At 39.1% G+C, this 19,123-nt stretch overlaps 1 protein-coding gene across 1 annotated transcript in view; it reads right to left on the reverse strand.

Annotated features, from left to right (window-relative positions):
* Positions 1 to 3,216: 3,216 nt before the first annotated feature.
* Positions 3,217 to 19,123, reverse strand: part of LOC118999053 (GON-4-like protein) — a 64,341-nt gene continuing 48,434 nt past the window's right edge. Inside the window, exons 11-13 of the mRNA XM_037063391.1 lie at positions 12,433 to 12,435; positions 3,828 to 3,847; positions 3,217 to 3,322 (exon numbers count right to left, since the gene is read on the reverse strand). Coding sequence (XP_036919286.1) covers positions 3,217 to 3,322; positions 3,828 to 3,847; positions 12,433 to 12,435 — 129 coding nt within the window. The remainder of the gene's footprint in view (positions 3,323 to 3,827; positions 3,848 to 12,432; positions 12,436 to 19,123) is intronic.

Raw genomic sequence — 19,123 nt, forward strand, 5'->3', positions numbered from 1 at the left:
CAGATCCATTCCCAGTCAAGACACATGCCTGAGTTGTAGGCCAGGTCCCCAGTAGGGGGTGTACGAGAGGCTGGTAACAAGAGAGGGACATTAATAGTGGGTCTGGCATTCAAGGTGTACTTGTCTTAAGAACAAAGCTCAGATACTACAAACAAGGTAAAAAGTGAACTTCTAACCAGCTAACTAAAGTTCTGTATTTAATGTCTCTTGTCTGAAAGTACTATTGGTCTGGAACAGAAGCTACCAATAGGTAGGAAGTATGGGAAGAGGAAGACCGTACTAGCAGGATCATAGTGTCATGGTTAAAAAGATGGGATGTAGAGCCAGAATGCCGTGGGTTACAGGACTGGCTCTGTGTCTCACATGCTGTGTGGTCTTCAACAAATTACTGATGCTTTCTGAGCCCCCATTTCTGCAAGTAAGAAGATAATAATAGCTATAGGCCTGGGGTAAGGATTGAATGAATCCTTCATGGAAAGAAGTAAGCCCAGTGCCCAGCATATGGGAAGTTCATAGTAAATGTGAACTAATGTTTCTATCCCTTGCCTGACACTGACCTCAAATAAAGCAAGCCCCTTCTCAGCAGCTTCCTAATTAGTCATAATGAAAACAGTCATATTCATGGTGGCTTAAAAATTACATGATCTCATTCTAAAACAGGTCTCATTAATATTCTTACCACTATTTCTTACAGACAGCACCAGAGGATGAGATTTATCTAATGTGAACAATTTAAAAATAATATCTGTAAGCATACGCATAGCCATCTTTCAATTACTCACTCTAATGGAGAAGATCAGAGTCATGGGTAATCCAAAACTGTGCTGGATCTAAAGTCATCTTTGTTTGGTTTGGAAATAGATTGGATGACCTTCTTTTGCAGTACATTTGCTTTTGGATTCTTTTCTGCTTTGGCTAATAATAAAATGAATTTACATTCTGCAAGCACACTAACTGGCAGAAAGAGATTGTGCACATAAATATTCTTGGGGGATTTATTGCTGTGAAGAGAGTATTTACTATACATTTTGTCAGTGGTTCTCAAAGTTTAGAGGAGATAAAAAATAACACAGAAAACTTGTTAAAATTGCATATTCACAGTTCCAACCCTTCACATTTTGGTTCAGTAGCTGTGGGGTAGTAGCTTGGTGAAAATTACATAGCACTAAATTTACCATTTTAACCACTTTATGTGTATAGGTCAGTAGTGTTAATCATATTCACATTGTTGTTCAATGGATTTCAAGAATTTTTCCATCTTGCAGAATTGAAACTCTATACCCATTGAACACTAATTTCCCCTCTTCTCTTTCCCCAGCTCTTGGCAACCACAATTCTATTTTCCATTTTTATGATTTTGACTACTTTAGATACTTTATATGAGTGTAAACATGTAACATTCGTTGTTTTGCTACTGGCTCATTTCACTTTGTATAGTGTCCTCAATTTTCATATGTTGTAGATGTGACAGGATTTCCTGCCTTTTTAAAGGAAGAATAATATTCCACTATATGTATATACCACATATACACATATACACATATACAAGGTCTATCCAGAAGGTATCCAGCCATTTAAATGAAAAACGGAGACATTTATTGATATACAAGTTACAAGAAACATTGTACGTAGAACAGTGATGCCTCAGACCCCTTCAAAGCAGGTATGTTGGGACCTCACACAGTTCTCCCAATCGCCATCAGCTGCCTCATTGTATTTTCCTGAATCTCATCGATGGTCTGAAATCTCTTCTCTTTCAAAGATGATTTTAGTTTTGGGAAAAGCCAGAAGTCACAGGGAGCCAAATCTTGGCTATAGCGGGGCTGAGTCACCTGGTTGATTTGATATTTCACCAAAAAACTCTGCATGAGATGTGATACATGAGAGGGTGTGTCATTGTGGTGAAGCCGCCCATCACCAGTTGCCTATTGCTGTGGACTTCTGAATCATGCCAATAGTTTCCAGGGGGGAATGTTCAAGTGTAATGCAAAATGTGATGCAGATTCAGTGCTCTACTTGCTCAGTCATTTTTAATATGATAGCCACACAATATACACACTTACTCAATAGTATCTACTATCCCCACTGACTAGTACAGTGAAGTCATCATCGTTCACACTTGCGCATTCCAGTCTGCTCTCCTTGGCTGCCAGGTTACATCATCCTGCAAACTGTTCTCATTATATTCACACACACACACACACACACACACACATCCAACAATGCCTGTCTATAGTCATACATGTCACCAGATATGCTCTAGCTGGGACTTGTACTTTGCTGTACACACATTTTCATAGGTTAGTGCTTTGAAGCTATTAGGCTGGTTGAAGGCTTTTCTTTTAAAGGTCCACTGTATTTTTTTAGGCAGAAAGGATTGTCATCTTCCTTTCACCACTAGATGGCCCATCATTGAAAAAAATTCCTTCAAAAAGGTTTATTAAACAAGTTTCCTGCAATCATTTGCGTATTGTTATAGTGAATTTTAGCTATAGCATAGCATATTATAATATAGTTTTTTAATATCTGTCTCTAAATTGGCTTAATTTTTTACTCGAAGTGCCTATTTTAGAAGTAAAATTAAAGATGGAGGGAAGAAAGAAAGAGGTATACATAGATGAAAAAACAATGGCCCCAGAGAGAAAGAGCTGCACCAAAGATTTATGGGGAGTAATAATGAGTGTGGAGTTGGTGATTCAGGACTCAAGGGATCAAGATCAACAGTAATCAGAAAGATGGAGGAAAGTAAAAAGGAACCTCTTGGGGCAAGTTATCATGGTGTCCTGGATGATACTCTAAAATTTCCCTGACCTGACATCCCCTGTTCCAGACAATCCCGCCTAAATAATTCACACAAGAAAATGCCCTCATAATTCTACATCCCTCTGAGAAGAGTTTTCCTTGAATCCAGAGGCAGCAGAAATTCAATGCCTGAGGACCTTGGTGATCCTGGCCTACATTAGTTCAGTCTAGGTTTATACTGTGATGTGGTCCACTAGATTTTTATCTGGGGATAATAATGAAGTTGACATGCTAAGTACTCAAAACATTGCTAGGCACATAGTAAGTAAGCACTGTAGCTAGCTGCTTGCCTCATAAGGTAGGTGTCAGGATTAAATCAGATTATCCCCTATTGTTTATTACTTATTAGCCCCTGTTTATTATTATAATCTTAGTCAAGGGGTACCTCAGTTCTAGTGCATTCCATCCCTGAATCTACATCTCTAAGAATCTGATCCTGATGGGGTCAAAGCTTCTGTCTAGGAAGAAAAGCTGGTACTGAACATCAAGGTCTCTAAATCCTGTGATGGTGCAGTCACAGCTTAGAGAAAGAGGCTGGGGCAAGGACCCTCACCCACTCATTCTAGTGACATGACTCACAAAGATCAGCAATGACATTTTTTCTTGGTAATTTCAACCAATGGTTTTCAGCCATTATCTCCTGTGACCTTTTTATTATACCAGGCAGCAATGATACTGTTGAGTCTTCTTTTCTTCATAAGACATTATGTGTGATTTACACACTCCCCAGGTTTCCCCCTTACTCTCTGGTCACTTGTCTGACACTCCTTTGCAGTCACTTCTTCCATCAATATCTTTTTTATTTTTTAAAGCTACTTTCTTTTTTTAAAAAGATTTTATTTATTTATGTATCTTTAGAGGGGAAGGAGAGAGGGAGAGAAACATCAATGTATGGTTGCCTTTCGTGCATCCCCTGTTGGGAGTTGGCCTGCAGGGAACTGGCCTGCAACCCAGGCATGTGCCGACTGGAAATTGAACTGCGATCGTCTGGTTCACAGGCCTGTGCTCAATCCACTGAGCTACACCAGCCAGGGCTTTCATCCATCTTTTAACTGCTGGTAACCATCAAGGTTCTTTCTTGAACAGCCTTCTCTTCTTATTGGATATATACTCTCCTGGGCAATCTTATCCACACCTATGATTTCAGTGACCCACATGTAGATGACTCTTAAAATCTCTACCCCAGATCTCTCCTTCTGAGCTGTATACTTGTAACCCTGACTGCCAACTGGCCATTTCCTTGTGGATATTTTACAAGTACCTCAAACTCTACATGGTCCTAATTCAACTTATCATCCCCACCTTACCTCTGAAATAAAAGATCATGCTCCTCTTCCTATGTTCCCTGTCTCTCTTTCTCATCACCTACATCTCATCAATGTTTAAATAATTCTACTTCTAGAATTTTGAATGCATCTACTTTTGTCTGTTTCCACTGTTACCACCCCAATCCAGCTATTGTCACCTCTCACCTGCAACAGAGCTTTCTAATGGATCTCCTTCCCTCCTGCTTTCCTCCTCTCCAGTCCACTCCTCACACTAAAGTTAGAAGAACTTTTCTGAAACAACAGAGATGATCAGGTCACTCATCTGCATAAAATCTTTTGAGAACTCCTCATACTTTTTAGGTAATAATAACTACACATTTTATTTATATAGTACTTAATATGTGTCAGGTATTCCTATAAGATACCTATATCATCCACCCAATGAAGAACTGAGGCCTAGCAACAGCTACATGATTTGGTTTGAAACTGCATTTTCCAGCCCATCGAGACCTAAGATGATTGATTGCCCCAGTCAACAGCTTGATTGCAGCCTGAGCCCAAAGTACCTAGATTAACCACTTCCAGATTCCTGACCTTTAGAATCTATGTAGGATAAGAGATGTTTATTGTTTTAAGCTGCCAAGTTTGGAGGAAACTTCTTATATAGCAATAGATAACTAATATACCACTCTAGTATATTACCTCAACTTTCATTCACTCATTCATCCATTCAACCAATCAATAACTATTTAATGAGTACAAAATATGAAAACTATGTCTCTGCCCATTCTTTTTTACTTTTGTCCCTATCCCATAACCATTATAAGAAATAATACCTCAATTCCCAAAAGGTGACATGAGTTTTCATGTTTCTGTATTTTGTGCTGCCAGAGCTATCCGTTGCCTCTGTCTTAGCCTGTCTACTCCCCTACCAGTGTTCCTCAAAGTTGCATTCCTGGATTGCTTCCATTCTGAGTTCTATGCTGCATTCTTGGGCGCCATTAACACTGTGTACATGCCGTTTCATACCATTTACCTTACCATAGTATAATAATTTTTTTCCTTGTTCAATCAAACTGAACCTTGAAGGAGGAATGATGTCTTACTCATCTACATATCCCCAGCACCTGCTTCGGGGTTTGTAGAGTGAATGGACCAGTGGGTAAATGAATATAAACTTTAGGGAGGTCAGGGATCTTTGTCATCTTTGTTCACTGATGCATCCCAAATGACTAGCACAGTGCTTACCAAATAATAAGTGCTCAATAAGTGTCTATTGAATGTTGTAGGTTTAATGAAGAAAAGAATACAAAGCAAACAGCCCTTAAATATATGAAAAAGTGCTCAACCACACTTATAATAAGTATAAATTAAAGCTGAACTTATATACTATTTCCTTGTTATTCAATTCACCAAAATCTGAGTGTTTGACAACACTGTTGTAAAGTAGTAGAGAAATGAGCACTCACACATTGCTGTTGGAAATGCAAAATGGTCTTGCCTCCACAGAGGAAAATTTGGCAACATCTATCAACATTTTAAAAATGTGTACCTTTCTGGTCACTTATGTCACAGGTATACCCTCACACTTATGAAACAATTCATGCACAAGAATATTCATTGCCATGTTTTTATAATAGTAAAAGTTAGAAAAAACCCAAATGCCTGTCTACTGGAAACTTGGTAAATAAACTATGGCAATCCATATGATGTAATATTGTACAATTGTTAAAAAAAGATGATTGAGGAAGCTGTCTCTGTACTGATGTTGAAATATCTTTATGATATACACTACAGTGAAGAAAGCAAAGGACAGTGAAGGTTATATAGTGTGCTGCCTTCATAGAGAAAAGGAAATAAAAGTTGTTACCTATTAGAGGCAAGAGGATTAGACAAAGAATGGGGTAAATTAAAACAGGGGAAAAGGGTGTCTTAATGTACCCCTTTTAAATACTTTTGAGTTTTAAGTCATGTTAATGTAAAACCTATTTTAAAACATTAAATTACAAGAAAAACAGCTCTGCTTTTAACTAGTTACATAACTAAAAAGAAAAACTCATTTCCTGAAACATACGGTGTGGGCAAAAGTGAGTTTACAGTTCTGAGTACATAAAACAGAGTTTGTTCTTATATTATTATGTATTAATTATATTATTTTCCATACAAACAACTGTAAACCTACTTCTGCCGTACCCCTGTATTAATGTATTTCTCCCAAGGACATGCTCATTTAAACAGCGAAGTGAACTTGAAACCAAAGAAATCAGACATGCATGGTGAACTCTCAGGCAGCAGCAGCAGTCCAGAGAGGGAGAGAAGGAGCCTCCTGAGCCCCCTGTAATCACACCTCCTTTACACAGGCCTTGTGTTTTCTCAGCACAGGCTCTGCCTCCATTTCATTTGCCACCTTGTCCATACTTCCAGCAAAGAGAGCCTAGATGGTAAACCTCTATAAACCAGGGCAGATACTAAGCCTCAGATTGTCCCAATATCTGCAAATGCTAGCTGTGGGCAGTATAAATGAACTCATTTACTCATGGAAAATCAAGGCTTTTTGAAGAAATGTATGTGGAATAGAAATGTAGAAAGGTGCCCTTGGCCTTCTCGAAGCAGAAATGAAAAGAAATAGGAAAAGAAAAAGCTATAGTTGGCCATTGATATCAAAGCCTGAGCGATTTATTTGGTAAAAATCCTATGATCATGAATGTCTCAGAGCTATAATTCTGTCTGATTACCCTGTGCTATCAGGGGGGTGGAAAACCCCCAGAAGATTAATGTTTTGTATGGTTATAAGGTAGCAGGCTTGCAACTCTGAGCTTATTACCCATGAATCAGGAGCTGGAATGAGAGGCTTCAAAAGACAACAACATTTCATAATGATTTATTTTTTTTCTGCTGGAAAGATAGCTATCAAGCCCAGATTTATTAGTTTTTGCCACCACTGCCTTCTTTGGTAAACAGTCCAAATCTTCTAGTCCACAACTCTCTCCCTTCTCCAGTTTGTTTTGTGGCATCAGAATATCTGGGAGATGGCATTATGTGTAGGTGAAGGGCAGGGGACAAGGCTGATTTGGTAATCATCTCAGGTTTCTAACCTCTATTAAAAGGTAGATACCTCAGAAACTGGTGTGAAGCTGTTTCAATGGGAAACCAACTTTGATATTGCTTATCATCCTTTCCCATGGCACACAAGGAAAGGATGACCCCTTTAAAACAAGAATAACTGTTAAGATGGCCTATCTGTTGACCTAAACTATGTAAATTATAGTACCTAGAATTTAACTACAACTTTATAAATATGCTGATTCAGATAGTAGTGGTCTTGGTGGGGAGGTGGTTAGGGGGTGGAGAGATCAAGCGAAAACAAAGGACTCATGAACATGGACAACAGTGTGATAATTGCAGGGGTAATAGGATGGGGGAAGGTGGAAGAGACTATAAGGGGCATAAGTGGTAATGGAAAAACACAAATAAAAATAAGTTACATAACAAAAATAGTAGTACTCTCCAAAATTTGAATGAACTGTACTACATAAAAGCTGTGTGAAGACTCAATTTATCTATAAGATGAGGATATTATATTACCTAACAAGGTTGTTGTGGGTATGAAATCAGATAAAGAAAGATATGCACAGTGAGTGCCTAGCACTCATTAAATAGCCATTGTTATTGCAGATACACAGGGTTCATAAATTAACTCTACCATTCACTTAACTATGTGACCTTGGACAAGTTACTTAACCTTTATACACTTCAGTTTTCACATCTTTAAAATTGAGGTAATAATCTTCATAAACCTATGAGGTAGGTGCCATTAAATACAGGTTCAGAATTAACCACAGTGCTTAGCATGGTAATCACTCAAGAAGTGAAAGCTAGTAGGTATAGTAGTAGATGGAGGAAGAGTAAGAGAGGGAGGAAGAGGGGGGTTAGAAATGTAGATAAAACTACAGGAGGAGAGATTTGGCTCAGGCATAAGAACTTAATGACTCTTTCAAAAGAGTAGATCTTAAAAGTCCTCATTACAAGAAAAACATTTTTTATAACTAGGTATGGGGCTGGATTTTCATTGGACTAACTGTGGTGATCATTTCACAATACACACAAATATTGAGTCATTATGTCGTACGCTTCAGACTAATACAGTATCATATGTCAATTGTACCTCAATATAAAAATAAACTTCAGCCCTGGGTGGTGTGACTCAGTGTTGGACTGAATGTTGGCCTGTGAACCAAAGGGTTACTGGCTCAATTACCAGTCAGCACACATGCCTGGGTTGTGGGCCAGGTCCCCAGTTGGTGGCATGCAAGAGGCAACCTCATATTGATAATTCTCTCCCTCTCTTCTCCTCTCTTTAAAAATAAATAAATAAAATCTTTTTAAAAATCTTTCAAACTCATCAGTATTGTATACAAAAGCTTTTAAGATCTCTGCTCCCTTCATGTTTTTCTTTTTTTAAAGATTTTATTGATTGATTGATTATTTTATATACTTACAGAATTTTCTGTGTACACTATTATGTGATCTGCAAAATTCACAGGTAAATTTTATCATTCTGAGAAAAACTAACACCTTTCCTTCTTAAACTATTTCATAAAATTCAAGAGGAAGGGAGGCTCTGAAACTCATTTTATGAGGCCAGCATTATCCTAATTCCAAAACCAGATAAAGACACTACAAAGAAAGAAAATCCTCAACAAAATACTAGCAAACTGAATATAGCAATGCATCAAAAATATTATACACAAGATCAAGAGCAATTTATTCTGGGAATTCAAGGTTGGTACATTTGCAAATCAGAAAATGTGATTCACAACATGAACAAAATGAACGATAACAACAACATAGTCCTATCAATACATGCAGAAAAAGCATTGTGAAAAAATTCAATACCCATTTATGATAAAACCTCTCAGCGAAGTGAGGCCATTATAAAGGCCATATATAACAAACCCACTGCCAGCATCATACTCAACAGGCAAAAACTACAAGCATTCTCCTTAAGATTGGGAATGTTACAGGACATACCCAGGGGTGGGGTGAATGATATACTATTACTGAGTGGACCCACCCTTGTGCTTTGGGGGTCCCCCCCATAGTAGGTTCACCTTGCCTGCTGCCAGGGAAAGATGTCTCTTAATGCCAGAGACTGGTGAAAAGGAAAGGGATCATTTATTTAGAGAGTTATATAAACGTCAGAGTAATGACTTAATGTCTTCATTGAGATCCCAAAGTCCTTTAGAATACTCACAAATGCACAATCCTTCCTTCCCTCTCTACCCAGTCTGGGGTATTGTATCTCAGAAAAAGTAAAAGAAGTCCGCAGTTCTTCTCTGCCCAAGCCACGTGGTCCCAAAAAGACGCCGCATGGCTGCGGAGCCTGGGTTTAAATCCCAGAGCCAATCTTCCTCTGCTGCACCATTTCTGACTCCTCTCACAACTGGCCACAGCTGCCAGCATTCCCGTATTTTTCTGGCTTTACTGGGTTGCCATAGTAAGTCCAGGCAGGTGTGGCCCTGTGGTGTGAAGCCAATCATCTCCAAATCTCTTAACCAGGCTCTGTAACCACAGGGAGTTGCCTTCCAGTTACATCATGGGTTGGAGTCACTTCCATCCCCCTGGCTCAAAGCATGGCCACAGCTATTTAACATATCTATGAAACCAGTTAAAGGTTATAGATATGTCAAATGACCACTCTAGAGGTTATCTGCAAAACTGTTGCTATTCAAAACAACTCTCAATGGCCCTGCTCCATGAGTCCCATCTCCCCAGCTCAGACTCGTGGGGGGGGGGAGGACATCCCATATATACTTTTTCTTCTAATATTTCCTGGACACCAAGTTCTGGACCCCATTACAAATCCCTATTTAGCCCCCCCCCCCAACCTTGGCTATACCCGGTTACAGGAATAAGACAGGAATGTCTGCTTTTACCTCTCTTCTTCAACACAGTACTGGAAGTCCTAGCCACAGCCATCAGACAAGAAGAAATAAAAGGCATACAAACTGGAAAGGAGGAAGTAAAACTTTCTTTATTTGCAGATGACATGATACTGCACATAGAGAACCCCAAAGATGTCACCAAGAAACTACTAGAACTCAAGTAGCAAAATACAAAATTAATATCCAGAAATCAGTTGTATTTTATATGCCAATAATGAACTAACATAAAGGGAATTTAAGAAAGCAATCCCATTCACAATTGCTTCAAAAAAAATAAAATACTAGGAATAAACCTAACCAAGTATGTAAAAGACCTGTACTCAGAAAATTATAAGATACTGAAGAAAGAAATTGGGGAAGATACAAATAAGTATCTTATTTGTACTTATAAGCACATTCCGTGTTCATGGATGGGAAGAATTAACATCATTGAAATGTCCACACTGCACAAAGTAATGTATAGATTCAATGCAATTCCTATCAAGATTCCAATGACATATTTCTTGGGACTAGAATAAATATTTCAAAAATGTATGTGGAACCACAGAAGGCCCCCCATAGCAATAAATCCTGAGACAGAAGAACAAAGTTGGAGGAATCATGCAATCTAATATCAAACTATACTACAAGTTTATAGTAATCAAAACAGCATGGTACTGGCATAAAAACAAACACACAGATCAATGGAACAGAATGGAGAGCCCAGAATAAACCCACACCTTTATAGTCAATTAATATTTGACAGAAAAAGCAAGCACATACAATGGACTAAAAATAGTTTATTCAATAAATAGTGTTGGGAAAATTGGAGAGATACATGCAGAAAAATGAAGCTAGACTACCTTCTTACACAACACACAAGAATAAATTCAAAATGGATCAAAGACTCAAATGTTAGACCTGAAGCCATAAAAACCCTAAAAGAAAATATAGACAGCAAAAATCTCAGACACTGCCTATAGCATTTTTTTCAAATATACCTCCCTAGGAAAGGGAAACAAAAGAAAAAAATAAGCAAATGGTACTACATCAAACTAAAAAGTGTTTATATAGCAAAAGAAATCATCAACAAAATAAAAAAACTCCACAAAATAGAAGAACATATTCACCAAAATATCCAATAAGAGGTTAATGGCCAAAATTTATAAAGTACTTACAGAAGTCAACACCAAAAAAACTCTCAAATGGCCCAATTAAAAAATAGGCAAAGGACATAAATAGATACTTCTCCAAAGAGGACATACAGATGGCCAGTGGATATATGAAAAGATGCTCAATGTCACTAATCATCAGAGAAATGCAGATTAAAACTACAATGAGAATGGCTATCATCAATAAATGAACAAACAACAAGTGCTGACGTGGGTGTGGAGGAAGGGAAAACCTTTTGCACTGTTGGTGGGAATGCAGATTGGTGCAGCCATTGTAGAAAGCAGTGTGGAGATATCTCAAAAAATTTAAAATGGATCTGCTTTTTGACCCAGCAATTCCACTTCCCGGAATATATTTGAAGGAACCCCAAACATTAATTACAAAGAGCGTAAGCACCCCTATGTTCATTGCAGTGTTATTTACAATTGCCAAGATATGGTAGCAGCCAAGTTTCCATCAGTAGATGAGTGAATAAAATGACTATGGGACATTTACACAATGGAATACTAGTCAGTTGAAAAAAAGAAAAAATTTAACCCTTTGCAACAATATGGATGGACCTGGAGGACACTATGCTAAGTAAATAAGCCAGGCAGAGAAAGACAAATACCATATGATGTCTCTCACATGTGGAATCTAATGAACAAACTGAACTAATAAGAAAAGCAGAGACAGACTCATAGATGGAGAGAAGATAACAGCTAGTGGGTGGGGGTGGTTAGGGTGTGGAGGGATTGAGCACAAAGGAAAAGGACTCAGGGACATGGACAACAGTGTGGTGATTGCTGGAGGGGAGTGGTTATAGGGGGACTAAATGGTAATGGAAAAAATATAGTAAAGATTAATTTTTTGAAAGTATAGGAGGAAGTGGAATAAGATTTTGTCCTTTGGAAACTGTGTTTATAGATCACTTGAGAAAACTTTAGACTAAAAATTTGCATAGACAGCCCCAGGCAAATTCCCTTTTCCAATTTCAATGAATTAGATAATGTTAAAGCCAGAAGTGGATTGTTTCCTGTCTGTTTTGACAAAGATTCATAAGAGCATGGAATTTGAAATGGGTTCTGGGATTACCTTCACTGCAGGCTTGCCTTCCTAACTGTTGTGTATTTTGAGTTTTCTATGTACAGTCCAGTACTGGTGAACAGCACGTAGCACCCAAGGATATCAGAGTGTCAGAGAAAACAGGCACAGGCTTTAAACTTCCCATGAATATAATAGGCAATCTTTCAGTGGGTATTTGAATAGTAACTGAATTCAGTTACTGGCTAAATTTCAGGACTATTCCACTGGGAGCCTTACTCAAACACTTTTCATGAGATTTAAAAATACACACAGAAATCTATCTCTAGAGACCCATCTCTATCTCTAGTTTGGCGCTCGCTCTCTCTCTCTCTCTCTCTCTCTCTCATATTCATGAACATATAATCAGTACCAGGCTGAAATTTCCCCAAACTTAAATATTCTGGCCTGATTCAACACTTAGTGTCATGTGTTCTAATGGCCTGCATCTTAAAGACGTGTTTTGCTCAGCTCAATATTTGAGAATTATTTTTTGGCAATTCAATATTAATGAAAAACAGGAGATTTTGCATTTTAAAACAGTTCCTTTGGCTCTTTTGAAAATGTGGAGGTTTTCGCATACCTAGGCATGCAGTCGGACATGCAGCAACACTGGACTGAAGTTGAGTAGAGCTGCCTGTTCAAAGAGAGCATGCACCCTGCCCCTCTAATTCAATTCCATCCCGCCATTTCCTCTTATTTACCCAGCACTGAGGCAGCTTGTCAACTGCAGTGTATTATCTCCCTTTGCACTGCTGTTTCATAACTAAGAAAGGCTCTTCAGTTGGCCACAGAGACTAGCCCACCACACCCACTAGGTTAAATTCAGTTGCCTGCCTGGCTCCTGTAGTCATTAAGTCTGTGTCTAGTCTCTGTATCCTACTCTAAGGGCAGAGGGCTGGTCTTTGACATAGGCAGAGTACAACCCCTGCCAGCACTGATTGGTTGGACAAATTGCTAACAGAAAGTCTCTGTGCCTCAAAAAATAGCTTCCTGGTGCCCTGCCTGTCTGAAATTCATACTATCAACCTCTTCTTAGGTTAAAAAATTTAGTTTTCCTCTTTCAAAATGAACACTTGATACTTGTGAGAAGCAACCCATTATGCTAGTTTCCAGGAATATGAAAAGGAGAGAGTGCATCAGAAGGCTCTTGGAGGGGATTTAGAATTGTTAACAATGATTCAGATTACTTATCTAGTCTCCAGCAACAGAGAGAGAGGGAGAGAATCAGACACAGAACAAGTAAGTTTTGCTGAGGGGAGGGTATGCTCAGAGCCAGAGGGCCAGCCCAGTGTGGGCAGGCACTGCTGGGCAGCAGGAAGGTCCTGTGGGTAGTGGAGGGATGGAAGGAATTGCTCCAAAGAAGAAGAGAAAATAACGAAACCATCTGTCTTTTGTGGCTAGTGGGCCTTTCAGAGAAAGAACTAGTTTGTTCTTTAGAAAAGATTGTTTGGTTGGGTGTAACTCACAGGTGGTATGAAGGCCAGAACTCTATAAACGGATCCTCTTGCAGTTACTAGGGGCTATTTTTAATCCTCTCAACATTATACACTGGCAGACAATGTCCCTGTTGGAAAGCAGGAGAGCAGAGAGAGCCAAACGATGCAGTATTTGGTAATTCCCTAGGGAGAAGAATTTATTTTTCTGTTTTTTTCCACTCCCGGCACACTCTGTACTGCCCCTTCATCACTCCTGTCCTGGTAGCCTGACATTTATTAGCTGAAATTCCCCCCTAGCACCTTGAACTCAGTAGGTTAAGCTCTTCTAGCAACCACACAGCTGCCCAAACTAGCTCATCCACCACTCCCTGGCGTGCTCCCCCAGACAGCAGCAGGATCTCAGGACTCTCCTTGTTCCTTCACTTCCCACCCCTCATAGGCTTCACTCACAGGCAGTTCTTTTTGGCTGACCTGGGTTTGCTTTCAAGGCTTTCATTAGAATGGGCTCTGCTCTCCAAGGTAATGGCAATTTTGAATACATGGGGAAGCAGGTGGTGAAGGGTAATATTTTTTGTTTGGGGGGGACCACCAACTAGAAAAGGTCTGTGTAATCTGGGCAGGAGACCCCTCATGACGAATGAGTAGGCAGTGGAGAAAATGAGGGAAATGGATGCAGACAGGGGAAAGACTTTGCCTACTTTAATATTTCACTCCACCTCTTTCCTTCTTATTGACCTCCAGGTCAGGCCATATCCCTTGTGACTCTTTATCACCCATCCCCCCCCCACCCCGGATTCTCCACTTGTACACCATTGCCAGGGGCCCAGCTCTTTCCTCCAAGTTGCCTCCTACTACCTGGGCCCAGACTGCATCATGCTGATTTGCAGATTAGTCAGATGAACAGTTAACACCCACCTCCTCTCAGGCTTGACAGCTTGCATTTCCATGAACATGACAAGAAGGGTGGAAATACTTATCTACCTTATTCTGTATTAAAGCCAGTCTTCCCAGGGCCCACAATATTCCCCTGCAGCGGTGGTAGGTACTTGGAGAGGCTGCATGAACTCTTCAGGCCACTGGGAGTGCTTGGGAAATGCCAGTTTACTAAAGTTAACCTTTGTTTTTTACTATGAATTATCTACTTTGTGGATTATCTGTGGGTAATGTCTTTCTGTAAATTGGCTTCCATGCCTCCCAGCTGATTTCTAAGCTGTTTTTTTCCCTGCTCCCATGATAGCTTGTGGATATGTGCTTAAGGAATGTAAACTTGAACATTTGCTTATGCAAAATGGAAATTCAGAGGAAGATTAGATAGGGATGGGGGGTCGCAATCCTCTAGTTCTTTCCTATGTCAGCAAGAAGTTATTTGGAGCCTTCAATTAAATCTCACAATTTTGAGTGCATACTATGTACAAAGGCCCTAGGTTGGTATTTTTATTTGTCCTACTTGGTTTCTGCATAGAAAAGCGCAAAAGTGAATGAAATTGATTAACTAAGAATGCAGATTATACATTCTCATCATCGTTGTCATCATCATCACCATCACCATCATCACAAAGACAGCTAACATTCACACATAATTTATTATGTGCCAGGCACAGATCAAAGATCTTTCCATGCATGAATTCACTTAATCATCACAACTCCAATTTGAGGTATTATTAGCCTTGCTTTAAATTAAGGCAAGGAAACTGAGTAGCAGAGATTCAGTGACTTGCTAAAGCTCATGTAGCTGGCACCCAGATAGCCTTTATCTATAGTTCATGGGATTGACACTACACTAAACTGCCTTTCACTATTGTTTCTGTTTTCCATGTTACAGAATACAATTTTCTTCACTTGTGATTCTGTGTGGCAGGAATCCCAACATAGTGTGAACAACTTGTCTGCTCCATGAGGTCTGAAGCCTCTGGTCAAACAGCTGAGGCCTGGCCAGAATGTCTTGACTTGGTCCCTATGTCTCAGTAGGTAGTCCTTACTATCTACTGAGTTCTTGGATTTACTTCCACATAATTTTTCAATATGGACTTTCTTACAGCATGGTGTTCTCATATTTATCAGGCCTCTTACATGGCAGTTGACTGACCCTGAAAGAATACAGACATACTTTATGCATCTGAAAAACTAGAACTGGAACTAGGCACAGCTTTACATCTACCACATTCTATCAGCCAAAGAAAGACATGAGACCACACCAGTTTCAAGAGAAGAAAAAACAGACTCCATTCATTGATGAATGAAGAAATATGCTAAACTAAAAGAAGTACACTGAAAGAAGTAATGCATAATGGCCATCTCTTGAGACTACCACACCATTTATATATAAAATGTCATATGTGTGTATGTATATATATTTGTGTGTGTATATATATGTGTGTGTATTCATATGTTTGTATATATGTGTGTATATGTACATATATACATAAATATATGCATGTATATAAATAATGGCCTGTCCAGAAAGTATCCAGCTACACACTATGAAAAATAGGTATTTATTGAAGAAGACACAAGATACAAGAAACATTGTACATAGAACAGTGATGCCTCAGTCCCCTCAAAGTAGGCACCTTGGGACCTCACACAGTTCTCCCAATCCCCATCAGCTGCCCTGTCATATTTTCCTGAATCTTATCAATGGTCTAAAATCTCTTCCCTTTCAAAGGTGATTTTAGTTTTGGGAAAAGCCAGAAGTCACAGGGTACCAAATCTGGGCTGTAAGGGAGCTGAGTCACTTGGGTGATTTGATGTTTGACAAAAAAACTGCACCAGACATGATGCATGAGTGATCACATTGTCATGATAAAGCTGCCAATCACCAGTTGTCCATAGCTGCAGCCTTCTGAATCATCCGAATAGTTTCTGTGGAGGAATGTACAAGTTTACCTCAAATTTTGATGCAGATTTATTGCTCTACTCACTCAGTCATTTTGAATGTGATGGCCACACAGTATACATGCTCACTCAAAAGTGTCTGCCTGCCACTGACTAGTACAGTGAAGTAGTTATTCACACATGTGCATTCCAGTCCACTTTCCTTGGTTTCTAGGTTACATTGTTGTCCTGCAAACTGTTATACTAACAATGGCTGGACTTTTCCTGGACAGACCTATACATCAATGTGTGTGTATATATATATATACACATACACACACACATACATACACATCAATATACATCAATGTGTATACACACACATCAATACATATATATACACACATCTACATACATCAAAGTATATATATACACACATCTATATATCCATGCATAATACAATATAAATTTATCTATTTTTCATATTACATGGCTGGATTCTTTCTGGAAACACTTCTCATACACACACACACACACACACAAAAATTGATGGAAAAAAGCCACCTTCCAGCCAAGATGGAGGCATAGGTAGATATACTTTGCTTCCTTGCACAACTAAAGGATAGATAACAACCAATTAAAAAACAAAAAAACAACCAGAACTGCCAGAAAATCAATGTGTGGAAGTCCAACAACCAAGGGATTAAAAAAGAAACATTCATCCACCAGTAGGACAGGTGGAAATAGGCACTTGGGGCCGAGAGAACATGCATTGAGGCAGTGGCTGGTGGACCAGACAGTCCCACACGTGCATATGGATAAAGTAGGAGGAAAAACTGGGAGTGAGACAGACTGCACAACACAGGTTTACATCACAGGAAAATAAAGCCTCAAAACCTCTGGCTGTAAAAACCTGTGGTTGTTGTGATAGTGAGATAAACTGCCAGTCTCATAGAAGAGTCCATTGCAGGGACCCACAGGGTCCTAGAACATAAACAAGCCCAAACACTCAGGTATCAGCACCAGAAGAACACAATTCAATTGTGGGTAGTGGGGAAAGTGACTAAAAGCAGGGTGAGAGCCAAGCAAGCAGCACTGTTCCCTCTCTGACCTCTCCCCGATATACAGCACCACAACACAGTGAAGTGGGTTGCCCCACCCTGGCAAATACCTAAGTCTCTGCCCCTCACAACCTAATAGATGCACTGAGACAGAGAAATATGGCTGAAATGAAAAAAAAAGAGATAACACCTAGAGAAAGTACAACTAAGCAACAAGGAGATAACCAACCTATCAGATGCAGAGTTCAAGATACCGATTTTCAGGATGCTCACAGAAATGATTGAGTACAGACGCAAAATAAAGAAAAAAAAAAAAACAAAGGCTATACAAAGTGAAATGAAGAAAAATATACATGGAACCAACAATGGAGGAAAGGAAACAGGACTTAAATCAACAATTTGGAACAGAAGGAAGAAATAAACATTCAGTTGGAACAGAATGAAGAAACAAGAATTCAAAACAATAAAGAGAGGCTTAGGAACCTCTCAGACAACTTTAAATGTTCCAACATCTGAATCATAGGGGTGCCAGAAGGAGAAGAGGAAGAGCAAGAAGTTGAAAACTTATTTGAAAACATAATGTAGAAAAACTTCCCCAATCTAGCAAAGGAAATAGACATATATATCGAAGAAGCTCAGTAAGTCCCAAAAAAGTTGGATCCAAGGAGAAACACACCAAGACACATCATAATTACACTACCCAAGATTAAAGATAAGGAGAGAATCTTAAAAGCAGCAAGAGAAAAAGACAGTTACCTACAAAGGAGTTCCAATAAGACTATCAGCTTATTTCTCAAAAGAAACTGTACAGGCAAGAAGGGGATGGAAAGAAGTATTTGAAGTCATGAAAAGCAAGGACCTACATCCAAGATTACTCTATCCAGCAAACCTATCATTTAGAATGGAAGGGTAGGTAAAGTATGTCCCAGAAGGTCAAGTTAAAAAAGTTCATCATCACCAAGTGCTTATTATATGAAATGTTAAAGGAACATATCTAAGAAAAAGAAGATCAACACTATGAACAGTAATATGACAATAAACACAACTATCAAAAACTGAACCTAAAAAAAAACAAAACAAAAATGAAGTAAGCAAACAACTAGAACAGGAAGAGAATCACAGAAATGGAGATCATATGGAGGGTTATCATCAGGGAGGGGGAAGGAGGAGAATGGGGAAAAGATGCAGAGAATAATAAGTATAAATGGTAGGCATAAAATAGGGGGAAGTTAAGAGTAGTATGGGAAATGGAGAAGCCAAAGAACTTACATGTATGGCCCATGGACATGAAGGTGGTGGGGGGTGACACTGGAAGGAGGGGGTTCAGGATGGAGGGGGATATAGGTGAGAGAAAATGGGACAACTGTAATAGCAAAATCAGTCAAATATACTTTAAAAAAAGAAGGAAAGGCCAAACATTACAGGTATTTTGACCAATACTTTGTAACCATTGACTTCACTTCAAGATGCTTAGTGAGTGTTTGAACCCATTTTCTGGCCTAGATCATGCTAAATATTTTGTTATCCTTTCCAATAGCTCAGCCAAGTCTCCCCAGACCCCAATAACTTAGAGCACAATG

Source organism: Sturnira hondurensis, unplaced genomic scaffold (assembly GCF_014824575.4).
Source record: "Sturnira hondurensis isolate 20B ecotype Veracruz unplaced genomic scaffold, ASM1482457v3 Scaffold0001203, whole genome shotgun sequence".
In the NCBI taxonomy this organism is placed as follows: domain Eukaryota; kingdom Metazoa; phylum Chordata; class Mammalia; order Chiroptera; family Phyllostomidae; genus Sturnira; species Sturnira hondurensis.